Source organism: Saccostrea echinata, unplaced genomic scaffold, assembly GCF_033153115.1.
Source record: "Saccostrea echinata isolate AGI-Se365-2 ecotype Australia unplaced genomic scaffold, CSIRO_AGI_Sech_v1 ptg000060l, whole genome shotgun sequence".
Taxonomy (NCBI): domain Eukaryota; kingdom Metazoa; phylum Mollusca; class Bivalvia; order Ostreida; family Ostreidae; genus Saccostrea; species Saccostrea echinata.
The window spans coordinates 3,507,279-3,522,294 of NW_026889809.1; the positions used below are offsets into that span (position 1 = coordinate 3,507,279).

Consider the following 15,016-nt stretch of genomic DNA (forward strand, 5'->3'; position numbering starts at 1 on the left):
CCCTGCCAAGGAAAAAATAGCTAATTTGTCAGTAGCCTGCCTCTGTTTATAAATTGGTGGTACTCAGAGCATGGTAATTCACATGTATACAGACGGTGTTTGAACTGCAGCGAATAGTTGCATAGTACTAGTATTTGCACAATTTATCCCACCTCTAAATTTTGAGGTCTGTGTTTGCTCTGCTTCAAATTTGTATCGTTTCATTGGACTTTCGAGATTGAATACTGTTCGTTATCTTCGTATTTCATTAACATTTCTAAGTTGATTTTTTTTACTCCAATCTTAAGAAATGAAAAAGGTGAAGATTTCGAACAATCATCGATCTCATAAAATCTATAAACAATACAATGTGAAGAGGGCATAAAACACGGGACTCTGGAAATTCCAGAGGTGGGATCAGGTGTCTAGGAGGAGAAAGCATCCTCTTTTGACTGGTCATACTCGCCGTAAGCCCTATGTACTGAGTATTGAGTATTGAGGTCCAGGAAGATGAAACATTCCCTATTCAAATTCAGTATAAAAACAAAGATCTAACAATTGGGCTGAAACAAGCCACCCAAAATACGACCCAGTGATAGGTAATGTTTGCTAACACGGTCATTATAACGACTATATATATATAATTTACGAAATGCCGACTTAATACAAGATTGTTGTAATCCCTGTAACAAAAACTTATCCGTCAGTAGCCAAACTCATTTTAAAAATTGATCGTACTCAGAGTATGCTCATGAGTATCGAATAAACACAATATGCAAGTGATAGCTGGATATTACTCCAACAATAAGGAAGGTTGAAGATTGAAAAGTTGAAGTCATCTCGTTTGTCATACAATAGTAAGTTAGTCATTATCGTCTTTAGTTTATAGAAGTGTTATTCTTAATCATTTGATTTTTTAGAAAGCAAACCAGAACACTTTTGTTTTTTATATATTCATGCGTCAGCTGACATTTTTAGTTTGAAACATATCAGTATCACTTGCATATTGTCATAAGACGTAATTTATAGAACAACGATGTAATTTATAGAACAACAATATAAATTGGTTAAAAAAAAGACATTTCCGTGTAGTCGTCCTCGTCAAAAAAATTGTTTGCGTGTAAGATTTGAATGTTCATCAATTAAAAGTTTATGGTTTTAGCATTTTTAATTAATATGTTTACAATGAGGAATAAAACAAATTTTCTTCATGCCAAAGCCCTTGCAAAGCAGTGGTTAGAGCGTTTCGTCTAGAGTAGCGAATTAAAAACACATGCGCGGGTTTGAAAAACCATGCAGCTCTTTGAGACAAGTTCTTCGGATGATACCATATCAGTTAACGTCAGATGTCGTAGCAGATGCTGACATAAAAAATCACTGAATGCTACATGCCATAGGATTAAATCCCAGCTTTCTACCAGCAACTACAAGCAACCATAATGAGTGAAAGAATTATCAGTGAGGCGTAAAGCAAACAACCAACCAACAAATATGTTTTCAAAAAGTTGTATATTACTTACTTTGCTCACATCCTTATACAATTGACGAATGCTAAACTTAATTTTAAAAAAAAAATTATTTATAAAATACATTCTTTCTTTGATATTTTGCAAATGTAATAGAAAGAAACCCTGCTGTATCTATTAACATGTACATTTTTACAAATTCGTTTGTACTCATGTAGAAATAAAGACTTCAACCTCACATAAGGCAAGGCTGTTATAAGATCCATGTATTATCTGCAGTCTCACAATGTTTCTAAGTACATTATCTTCACATAATATCTCCACCACTTGTTTGGTTATCCCGGGTCCCTTAAAGAATCCACAAGCTGTAAAACTGTAGGCATCCTGGAACACCCACAATGATACGTCGTGAAGGCGCTCTCCTGGAAGGGAATTCAAATGTTGGATTATTTTTTTTGTTGAAATTAAATCAATTAAATTAAATTAATTTTTGTACGCATGTATATATTCATCAAATGAATTTTTACCATTAGTAAACACCATCTATGGTAATATATACAGACATATATATGTTTTAATGGTTAAAAGCAATTAGAACTTTTCTTTATACCATTCATGAACAAGGAATATATAGAGATAACGAACAGCATTTATGTCATTTATTTATTTGTGGTGTCATTGTTTTTTTTTTAAATGTAATTATTAACTTTTAGTGTTACAAACCTGCTCCATCCTGTCGATTGTATAGCCTTACAAAGGAAATGAAATAATATCCATCTAAATGAATTTGAATCCAAGGATGTGTCTCGTAGTTTGAAAGAAAACACTGATGTGCACTTCTATAGTCGGCCACCTTCCCATCTACGGCCCAGCCTGCTGCATACCAACCACTATCATAAGGAAACGTGGACGACGAATGTGCCAGTTGTCGCAATGCAGCGTTTCTCACTGACTGTATTTCTGAAAAGGAGGTTTTGAGAACATTCGTAAAAATATATAATATAATCAGAATTGAATGAAAAAGGTAAAGATAACGAACAATAATCGATCTTAAAAATCTACAAACAATATAAATCTGCAAACATGGCATAAAACAAGGACCTCCAGAAATTCCAGAGATCAGGTGCCAAGGAGGAGTAAGCATCCTGTGTAAACCGGGTTCACTAGCAGTGAACCCTATATATTGATCAGGTAGACGGAAAATCCATGGAATAACTTATTACAAAATGATTTTCCAATTTGATTTTGCAGTACTACATACCATAGTGCTGCCATTCGATGTTAAGAATTTTGAACAAAGTGGGCGGCAGGTTATGGTACAATTCCAATGACAAAACTTTGCTGGAGGAACATAAAAGGTCATACACTTAAACCCTGTTAAAAAACTTGCACATTGTAATAGGCTTTCTACGTTTATACTTCTACAGTCCCTGTAATTGTATTTAACTTTAAACAATATTTTATTCACAGATCTAAAAATGAATAGGATTGGGCAGCAGGCTCACCCTTTTTTAGCCCTCAAATTTATTATTTTAGCCCTGTAATTGTATTTCACAGAAGTTTCTTTCTTAACAAACCACGGGACTGCCATGCCCATTTATAGAGTATAAATAATATGCAATTTACATTGTAGAATTATCATCTTCTTGATGTTGTTTTCAGAAAGTAAAAGAGAGACATCTACGCAGCGAACATTTTCTACTTTGATCACTCTTAAATTCTTTTGATCGATCTACAGCATTGATTTATTAGGAGTTGTTAAGCAATAAAACTTACAACGAGTAAAAAAATTCATGAAAGCATGTTGAAATTTGGAATTCTATACATTATTTAATTACCAGAATCTGTGATTGCTAAAATCATAAACGTGATATTTGCATTCATAAATTAACAAATTTTAACCTACCATACTGCTAAGGTTTTCTGAAATAGTGCACAGTTGGTTATGGTACAATCCAAATCACATTATATAAATGATATGAAGTTTAGGAATCCAGTATAGATAGGATAGATCGAACTCATCTTGGTTGATTGGAATGTTAAAAGTATTAAACAACAATGATTTTGTTTTAGTCACCTACCATAGTGCTTCCATTCTCTGGTAAGGTTTTCTGAACAAAGTGCGCAGTGGGTTATGGTACAATCCCAATGACAAAACTTTGTTAACGGAACATAAAAGAAGGTCACACTTTTACTTTCCTTAGAAAGACTTGCACATTGTAACAGGCTTTCTACGTGTAGATTTCTACAATCCATGTAGTTGTATTTCACAGAGGTTTCTTTCCGAACAAACAACGGGACTGACAAACTCAATGATATGATATAAATGATATTTAATAAACATTTCAAAACTATAATTTTCATGATTTTTTTTTTCAAAATTCAAACAAGGTTTGAATTGGGTTAGAATGTCAAGGTTTAAGTAAGGAAAAAATCCTCAGCATTAACTTGAAAACCTCTTTGTCTCATGAAAAATTAAATAAAAAAGAAGAAAATCACTAAATAATGTACGGAAAATTTGCATTCTTTGAGATAATCTTCTATTATTTTTTGAATCCCTTCTAACCCATTTCTGTTAAAAATCTTGACATCGTTTACCACTAACGTTAATTTTCATTTACTTCATTTATATTCTTGAGCATTTGATATTATCTTTCATGGCATCTTCTTTAAAAGTTGTACATTCTCACAAAAAGGCATATTTGTCCAAAAGCTGCAGAGTTTTGAAAACAAATAACTGTCTAGGAAGTTGTCATTCTTAAGGATCGATGAAGGATGAAATATTCATAATAAAGGTTAGGTTAGTGTAAAGATAAAAAAAAAAACCCTTGGAAACTTGGAGAATCAATTTACGATTTTCATGAGTGCAACGATTAGTCTCTTTGATGGTAGCATAAGAAAGAGAATATGCTAAACCCCCCTTTTTTCTTAAATTTTCTAAGTACCAGGAAAGAACATATTGTAATGAATTTAATCTTGTTTTCAATTACCTCTAATTGTATAAGAGAATGCTTAAATTTAAATGCAAAAAAATATCTGCAATATACACGACCTCTTTGTAAACGTGAATTATTTTACACGTGAACCCTAATTTCTTTAATGGTGGGTTCAAGTCGATGAATTCCGCTGTTGTATATTTGTCGCGGAAGGATTTAAACTGAAAAGAGCGAAAAAAGTTGTCGCCAATGACAATTGATTAACAAGAAATATGCTGATCTCAGCAATGAAATGTTCGTTATCTCCATATATTTCATCCAATAAAAATCAGAAAGCATGTGGGGGTATAATCTAGTTTATAAATATAACTCGTCAAAATTTAACTAAGTGAAGTTCAAGAATACGAAAATAAAACCTAATCTTAAAATTACCCAAATTGAGATCAATTCCTTGCCACCTTTTCTTAGAAACAACCATACTAAAAAGGAATGTGGTCGATGAATGCGTTGCCTATTGCAAGGCAGCATTTCTTGTATATGCCTCTTAAAGTTTTTTTAACTTTTCAGTTATTTTAAGTGTCAATTGTCTGTATTTGTTGAATATAATAAATAATTTCCTGAAAAAAAAATTCATAGTACATGGTGATTTGAAATGCTCAGAATCATAAATACAGCGAACACGCCCTTATTTAACCCTCATTCAATATCAAACCTCTGACTTTCTGCGTTCTGTGTATCAAGAGGCCCATGAGACAAAATGCACACCTGAGTCACCCTAGTCATGCTGCTCTTAAGAAAAATTGAAAAGTTTTGCTCTTTTTTTTAATCATTTTTATTTTAGAACCCATAAATTGGTTCCACGTTAATTTCAAGAGGTCATATCTTTAAAAGTGAAAGTTGAAGATAACAAACAATGATCAATTCCATAATCCTGTAAAGAATAAAAATCGTGAACAGGACAAAAACACAGATCCCTGGAAACACTAGTGATGGAATCAGGTGCTTTGGAATAGTATACATCCCCTGTCGACTGGTTAATACGCCTTGAACCCTCTGTATTGACCAAGTAAACAAAAATTATTCGAAGTCAAATTTGTAAAAAAAAAAAAAAAAAAAAAAAAAAAAAAAAAAATGGCGTAACAAGTGTATGAAAACTGAATGCTATGTATCTTTACTGTGAAACTTGGAATTTCAAAGTTAATGGTTCAAAAACAAATGTAATATTTTCAAAATGTAGACAACCTGAAAATACTTTTTTCATGTACAATGGTGAGAAATTATGAACTGTAGAAGAGTTTCAATACCTTGGCATTATTATTTCAAGGAAGGGTAACTTTCAGAAGAATAAATTAAGACTTGTGCAACAAGCAAGGAAAACTATGTTTGATGTTTTATGTAAATCTAGAAAGCTATATCTGCCAGTTGATATTTTATTACAATTGTTCAATGCAATGGTTGCTCCTATTTTACTGTATGGTTCAGAAGTTTGGGGATACGAGAACAATAGTATTATTGAATCATTACTTTTAGAATTCTGTAAATATATAATGAAAATAAAAAAATATTGTGTATGGCGAACTAGGTAGAGTGCCATTGTCTGTATTTATAAATGTTAGGATGGTTGGCTTTTGGCAAAAAATTGTTTCTGGAAAAAATGTAAAGATCTCTCGAATGATATATGAAATTATGTATAATCTTGATAAAGAGGACATTTTCCAATTCAAGTGGTTGTCACATGTCAGTAGCGTACTGATCAAATATGGTTTCGGAAATTATTGGAATGATCAATTTGTTCCAAAAAATGTTTGCGTATCTAGAAAGGCTAAAGACCAATGTAAAGAAACTTTTATATCAGACTGGAAGTTAAATGTTTTTAATTCTCATAAATGTGTTAATTATAGGATCTACAAAACAAACTTTGGTCTAGAGAAATATTTTTGTTTGTTACCCTTTGATCTTGTTCATAGTTTAATTTCGTTGTGTTAGTCACAGATTACCTATTGAATGTGGAAGGTTTTTAAATATAGATAGAGCAGATAGATTATGTGATCTCTGTAGTGTTGGAGAAATTGGAGATGAATTTCACTATATTTTTAATTGCAATTTTTTCAATGATGAAAGAAAAAATTACATACCTGAAAAAGTTTACAAAGTGAAAATATCAATAGTTTTGCTAACCTGTTTAATAGTGATGACAAATTTACCTTAATTGGCTTGGCTAAATTTTGTAAGATTGTAATGTCTTTATTTCACTCTTGAAATTCCTTCCAATACCTCTAAATTAATACTGTATATATATTTATCCTTTGTTCATTTGTTACCTTTTCATTGTTGATTTATTTCTTTTTGTACTTTTATGCCTCATGTGCGGGCATAAAGTGAATAAAATGTTTCAATGAAAACATGTAAGTCAGCGATATGTTGTACATGTATATGCAAAATATCGTTTTAACAACGATAGAATTTGAGAAATATTGACTTAAACGAGATATTTGAAAATCTTGTAACATTAACTTATTTATCAGTAGCCTTTATTGGTTTAAAAATTGATCATAAATTTATTGTACGGTGAGTTTGCATTATGAATATGAATTTAAACGCATTAAAAAAAAGTGTGTGTCAAGAATGTGTTTAGAAATGTGTCTATCATCTAAACACATTTTTACAGTGTATGAAATTATTAAATCAATCTGTAATCTTGTAAACCTCAAAATTAATTAAAACTATATACGCATGACCTACTGGCAACTTATTTTTATCTATTGCACTAAAAGGTTGAGAACCCGCTTACGCGAGTTTGGTTTTTTTCCTTCAACAGCTGCAACATTGATTTCCATCTACAATGTTTTCTTTTGTAACAACCAAAGAAAGCATTTTATTGTGTAAACAATTAAAAATAGATAAGCAATATAAATACATGTATTTATATTGCTTATCTACTTTGCACTTTAAAACAGCAGTCTCAATATTTTTAAACTACATGAATGAAAAATCACTATTTTCGTGTGGCATACAAAAATAAAGTGTGTCAAAACTGAACTAATAAAAAGTTCCTCACATTCTTATTGAAAAGGTTTTTTTCCTCCATTAATTTGTTTTCGTTTGGGGAATACTCAACATAAAATCACAAATTTTGGAACTAAACAATGAATGAAAAGAAAGCTATCCGTTTTTGTTTTTTAATTATTATTTTTGTTTGTCGTTGTTGTTATTGTTGTGTTCACAACGAAATATTGACCTCTATCTCACATAAACAAAGAATATTATGTGACCCATCTGTAATCTGCAGTCTCACAATGCTTCTAGGCACTTTATCTTCACATAATATCTCCACCACTTGCTTTGTTATCCCAGGTCCCTCAAAGAACCCACAAACTGTAAAACTGTAGCCATCCTGGGAAACCAGCAGTGATACATCATGAAGGTTCCATCCTAAAAGGAAATTTTGGGAACTGAATCATTTAATTTAAAGTTGACTGAATCGTGTACAAAATCAGGTACGAATATACCATGTATACAATTTTGTCTGGTTTTTTTTTCTAGTCAAACGATGATTAAGGCACCTGGGAAGTACAATATTCACCTTGCCCTCCGGGCTCGGTTAATATTGTACATCAAAGGTGGCTTAATCATCGTATTGATTAAAAAAAACATTAATTTTTTTTTATGTTTTATTACATGAGTTAATCATTAAATGAAACAGTCATTCAGCAAAACATATCATCTTGCTTCTTTACATTTGTTGATGTCCAAGCCTAACATATTATATTATACAATAACCAGTTGTTTTTTTTTTTTTTTTTTTTTTTTTTTTGGATGTTTAAATCTTTTAAGATGTGATGTAGAAAAAATAAAGGCACGTATATTAAAGTTGATTTAAGAAGAATGAGCATTACAAGAAAAACAATTGACAACTTACCTTAAAACGTTCTTCGACAACTCCAATCCCCAAGAAAAAGAAAACCCCCAAATCCAAAATTTATTTGGAGATTTTACGGTCCATTAACGGGGGATCCAGCCTTTTAAAGAACATTTAATACTACATGTAAAAGTAAAACTAGAAGTAAAACAAGAGGCCCAGGGGCCACATCACTCACCTGAGCACTTTGGCTACGAAAAAGCAGAAATCTTTCCAGTATTGATAAGTTTAAATATAAAAGTGGTTATGGGTAGAGGGGTATGATTTGAACAAACTTTAATTTACACTTTCTAAGGATGCTTTTGAATTAATATGACACATAATAGTTTTGCTGCTCTTACGAAGAATTTTTTTATTGATATATCCTTTATATTCCTTTGTATAATTATGATCCCCTGTTATGGCCCCCTGTATTCTCCTGGGGGTTATGATTTGAAAAAAAAGTGAATCTGCATTACCAGAGGATGCTTTTATATCATTGTGACTAATCATGGCTTTGCTGTTCTTGAGAAGAACATTTTTAAAGATGTTTCCTATGTATTCCTATGTAAAACTTTGATCGCCCATTATGCCCTCCCCTCCTACCCCTGGGGGTCATGATTTGAACAAACTTGATTCTACATTACCTGAGGATGCTTTCAAATATGACCGATCATGGCTTTGCTGTTCTCGAGAAGAAGATTTTTAAAGATTTTTCCTATGTATTCCTATGTAAAACTTTGATCGACCATTGTGGCCCAACCCTACCCCTAGGGGTCATAATTTGAATAAATTTGAATCTACAATACCTCACATGATTCCACATTAGTTTCATATTTTCAAGCACATTTGTTCTTGAGATGAAAATTTTGAAATGGTGTCATTAATTTTTCACGAATTATCTCCCCTTGGAAGAAGGCGAAGTCCTTCACTGGAACGAACATGAATCCCCTTTGCCCTAGGATACTTTGAAGTAATTTGGTTAAAATTGTCCGAGTAGTTCTTGAGAAGAAGATGAAAATGTGAAAAGTTAACGACGACAACGACCAACAGACAAATTTCGATCAGAAAATCTCACATGAGCCTTCGGCTTAGGTGAGCTAAAAATTTTACGGATCGGGCAGCCAACTACTAGTACAACCCCACCCCCTCCGATCACAAACATGTTAAAGGTGAAGATAAGAGTAGTGGTCAGTCTCAAAAAATCTATAAAGTAAGGTGTTGATCCTTACGTCGCGGGTTCGAATCCCACTGTGGGACGTGGAGACCAGTCCTTCGGATCAGACCGTATAAACCGAGGTCCCGTGTCGCAATAAGTGCTGGCACGAAAAAGACCCCTCACTCCTCAATGGCCCTGAGTGCCGGGCATAGGTCAAAATTTGCAGCTCTCCACCAACAAGTGGCGGCGTTTCCATATGGGTGAAAAATTCTCGAGAGGGACGTTAAACAACTAACAAACAAACAAAAACGGATCGCTTGAAGTTTCAGAGGTGGGATCAGGTGCCTAGGAGCCTATTTGTTATGATTACTTGACTGAAAGTCGGGTGCAAATACAATAACTTTCCAAAACTATTTGTATCATACTGGAATGCACATTTCGACATATGTCTCTTCAGTGATGCTCATGCAGAAACGTATAAAAAAAAATAAAAGACTTTGAAGAGCTAAAGAAAGGAGTGACAAAGACTGGAGCCAAATACGTCGAAGGATCAGAGCTATGCATGAGGGAGATAATTATGGTACGCCGATTGCATCAAAATTATTTTCTGCACAACGATTACGATTTTATACACGAGCATGATGAAAAATATACACGAGTAAAATAAAAATGCATGTATCGGTAAAAATTGCACATAGTTTGAAAGATTTTAACACAAATATACCGAAAAATACACGAATCCGAAATTTTCTACACGATTAAGGGGTATAAAATGCACAAACGTAAAATCAAAAATTGCACGAGCACAGGAAACTAAAAATTACACAAACAATTTTACTGCGCATACAGCTGCGCATATCATTATTATGCACATAGAATATTCATTGTGTTCTTGGTTTTCTGTACTCTTTATCTCTTCATGAATGCTTGATGTAATCGAGATAAAATGGCCTTGACGATTACATGCATATATTTGTTTCCTTCTTTATTTCTTTGCTAAAACTCGATCCGATTTCTAGGTAATGCGAATCGAACGAATGATTTTTTTTTTTAATTTATTATTATTTTTTTTTTTTTTGTGAAGTGTGTGAGAAAAATTCAATAGCTGTTCGGAGATATTAATTATGTTTTATATTGACCGAGATTCTAGTCAAGATATGGAGGTATATTATATGATGCCGGACATAAATTGTGACAAGAAAGGAATCGCATGTTTGTGCTATAATGCAAGGTAAAAAAGTACCATTGCATATGATGCACTCGACTCCGAACTAAAAGTAATATTTAAAGAAAAAACACAGCAAACTCTAAATTCTTAACGATTAACAGTACGGCTGACTATGATCTTCATTCTCAAAAAAAAAAAAAATGATAGAATTACACAAGTGTACCCTATTTAGGTGGTGGTGTTTTTTATAAACGCTATGGCCTTTGAGAATTCTCTAACTTATAGATACAACTTTAATGGAAAGTACTTGTATAAAATAAAATTAACACATGCATAATAAAACGATTAATAATATAGATTCTTCATGAAAATGATGACAGAATTATTGCTGATTATAATCATTAAATTGTAGAATTTATTTTGGTACTTTTCATTTGTACTAATTATGGATTCATTTGGGCAGATTTTTTTTCATTTAGGAATAGGAAATCATTCAGTTGGCCGGATATATTTTTTTCCCCAAAAAGCTTAAATAGTGGGGATAACCAGACCTTAGATACTAGTATACACAGTATATATGTATTTAAAGTCAAACATTACAAAATATTTTATTTCTAATTATACATTGACAGGTATCGATACTTATAAAATATGAGGATATCCATTTTGGTTGGATATGTTATGAATTCCTTCCTTGATATCGTATATTTTCAGTCATAAACTACTCAATAAAAAACAAGACATTCTTAAGCGTAAGCGTTACCTTCATTCGTGATAAATGTTTTCACTTTTAATAAAAAGGTCCAGATTAAGGGAAAATATATATACTTTATGTGTTTTATGTTCATGTGGTTTTGTGTTTTGTTACTTAGAATTTGTCCAAATGAAATAACAAAATTCTACTCAAATGATCCTGGCACCGGGAAAACACATGTTTAGTGGCGGATCTGATTCGTGGATCGATTGGAGTCACAACATTTGAATCTATGTATTTATTAAAGTTTCAAATCGTTGGACCATAATGACACATCAGAAATTTTAAAACATGGTGAATTACTGAATACATCTACGCACAATGGTACAAATAAGAAAATGGGAATGGATATGATGATAAATAGAAAGAACATAGAACGTGTTTTATCGCTCTTGAAAAATGCAAATAAATCATGTTCTTTATGGAACTCGAGGTTTGACAAATATTTTCCAAGATAACAAATTCTCTTTTCGAATTCGTATGCCTAAAATTTTAATTATTTTCCAAATACTAAGTTTCTTGTAATAACACCTATGCCCATTATAAAAAGAACCTGACTATAAGTATAAAATGAAAATAATCGTCATTAACATTCAGGGAACATAATTGATACAAGATTCACTTTTTAAAAGATTATTCATGTGCATATCTTACACTTCTGAAAATTCAGATTATGAGTAAAAAAGCCTAATCTATGCAATTTGTTTTTTGTACGTATATAAAAGGTTTGCGTTATAGCAACATTGTACATGTGTATCAATGGCATCAACCAGGTCTTGTTTTATACTTCGAGCATGACTACGATTAGTATAAGAAAACATTTGATGAATATAAACCTCAAGAAATCTTTGTTTTATTACCATGTGCAAATTTATTACTGTCAAAATCTGCAATGAAAATAAATATACATGTGTAGCCAAGTCCCAGCTTATTAAGTTCATCTTGTATGTCTTCTAAAATTTAGTCTTACAATATCGTTACAGTTCAGTTGAATTTGCAATCCTGATTTCGATAGACTATTTTATGTACCCTTAAATTCTTAGAAAATATTTCAGGCACGTAGCATCAAGAGGGGCCCCCTCTTCTACCAAACACAACCTACTTCTATTGTAAATGTCCACTGAAAACTCGGTTGCCCCCCCCCCTTTTTTTGTTGAAGGATAGTTTAAATGAAAGTAATTTTGGTAATGTGTTCTGAAAGGAAGGTAGAACACCCCCCCCCCCCACACACACACACACACACGAAATAAGATTTCCGAATTTGGATAAATTATTTTTTGCTTGTCAATTTTTTTTCCCAGATATTATCAAAAAAAAATCTAACCCCCCCCTTCCCCCACTTTCCAAACGAAACAACGTGCCTGTATTTTATAATTTTAAATTTTCTTAACTCTTTTAAATGTATTTTACCTATTGAAAATAGACTAAATTAAAAAAAAATCATAAATTAAGCTTTAATTCACATAAATAAAAGGACTGTATAATTTTTCTACATTTTCATGGAGCTTTCTGAAATCACCACACGTTGTTCAAAAATTAAGACTAAATGTATTACTTTGTTACATACATATATCGAAAAGTGAGATATGCGTTTTAATATTAAAATTAAAATTGCACAAATATTTGCTCGATTTTCTTTACTGTTGACTTCCAAACAGTTTTCGGTCAAATTCCACAACCCAGATGATCGCAACATTGCTTTAGAATCTTTGTATGAAATGCTAGTAGTCTTTAATCAAAAGGTATTATTGGTGTGTCAAATAGCTATAAATCGATTAGCGTATAGGTGCCTTTCGTTCCAGAACCAGCAGGGAGGGATTTCTTTATGAAAAGGTCACGCATGCACATCCTTGATAATTACCAAAAGTACACACAGTGGGTGGTGAAGGAGAAGAGTTTGATTTGTTGTTAACTCTCCTGTATTATATCACATGTTTTTATTTATTTTTATTTAGGCCTATATGTCATTGTTTTAAACTTTCAAAAGAAATTGCTCTCTAGAGGAATGACATACTTAAAAAAATCCAACAATTAAACCCACAACGGGTAATATGCATTCCCCTTTTTTACGTTATCTATACAAGTATTGTGTAGAATGTTTTTAATCGGGTGTCATATACTACTTAAGATTGTGTGCCTGTCAATTTATCTACATGTATAATATACGGTGTACATATTCTTGAGAGTCTAGCGGAATTTTAAAAGAATCTTTTTTTAAAAGATTACCAACAGGACGTAAATCATCATTTTGTATTTATAATATGTTTCAAGCATCCAAGCCACACTGACCTGTTCTCTAATTAATATTAATGAAATGTGCGCAATGAGGATGCGTTGCGTATTATGTCGATGTTGTATTCTCACTCGTGCAGTTTTCGTTTTTACGTTTGTGTAATTTCCTCACTATATCGTGTAAATATTTTGTTGATTGTGCAGTTTTTCTATAGTTTGTGTAAATTTCAATAACTTCGTGTGTATTTTCCTCACTTTGTGTAAGTTTTTACTTACTCGTGAAATTTTTGTTTAAGGTCGTGCAGAAAATAATTTTGAAGCAATCGGCGTGCCATAGATAATTCTTAATTTTGAAACAAATTTCTAAATTTTACCACAGCAATTAAATATATATTCGTATCTTCAAGCTAGTACCGAAGTACTTAGCTACTAGGCTGTACACATACCATTTCAATCCTGCCTATTGTACAATCTTATAAAAGATATGAGGTAATTTCCTCCTAAATTAATTTGAATCCAGGGCCTTGATTCGTAATTTGTAAGTGTACACTGATAAGCACTTTGACGGTTTAGAATCTCTCCATCAACAGTATAATGTGCCGCATAAATACCGCTGTCATAAGGAAATGTGGACGAAGATGATGCCGACTGTAGCAATGCAGCGTTCCGTGTTGAGTGTATTTCTAAAAGTTTGAAAAAAAAACCCTTATTCATTTATTTAACTTGTACAAATGACAATTATAACATATAATTTCTATTAAAATAAAATCACGGGTATTTGAATATTCAGACACCTCTTGCTCAACCTAACAAAAATATACTATAGTTAACTATAGTTTCAAAGTTTTCACTATAGTAAATCAAAGTTTTCACTATAGTAAATCAAAGTTTTCACTATAGTGAATCAAAGTTTTCACTATAGTAAATCAAAGTTTTCACTATAGTAAATCAAAGTTTTCACTATAGTAAATCAAAGTTTTCACTATAGTGAATCAAAGTTTTCACTATAGTAAATCAAAGTTTTCACTATAGTAAATCAAAGTTTTTACTGTAGTAAATCAAAGTTTTCACTATAGTAAATCAAAGTTTTCCCTATAGTAAATCAAAGTTTTGACTATAGTAAATCAAAGTTTTGACTATAGTAAATCAAAGTTTTGACTATAGTAAATCAAAGTTTTCCCTATAGTAAATCAAAGTTTTGACTATAGTAAATCAAAGTTTTCACTATAGTGAATCAAAGTTTTCACTATAGTAAATCAAAGTTTTCACTATAGTGAATCAAAGTTTTCACTATAGTAAATCAAAGTTTTCACTATAGTGAATCAAAGTTTTCACTATAGTAAATCAAAGTTTTCACTATAGTAAATCAAAGTTTTCACTATAGTGAATCAAAGTTTTCACTATAGTAAATCAAAGTTTTCACT

The 15,016-nt window shown here is 31.9% G+C and overlaps 1 protein-coding gene across 1 annotated transcript; it reads right to left on the reverse strand.

The window, feature by feature from the left end:
* Positions 1 to 1,653: 1,653 nt before the first annotated feature.
* LOC133174937 (uncharacterized) lies at positions 1,654 to 3,701 on the reverse strand. The gene is made up of 3 exons (XM_061310030.1): positions 3,527 to 3,701; positions 2,169 to 2,405; positions 1,654 to 1,867 (listed from the first exon to the last, which is right to left on the reverse strand). The coding sequence occupies exons 1-3, from the start codon at positions 3,699 to 3,701 to the stop codon at positions 1,656 to 1,658; spliced, it is 624 nt and encodes a 207-aa protein (XP_061166014.1). The 3' UTR covers positions 1,654 to 1,655.
* Positions 3,702 to 15,016: the final 11,315 nt, after the last annotated feature.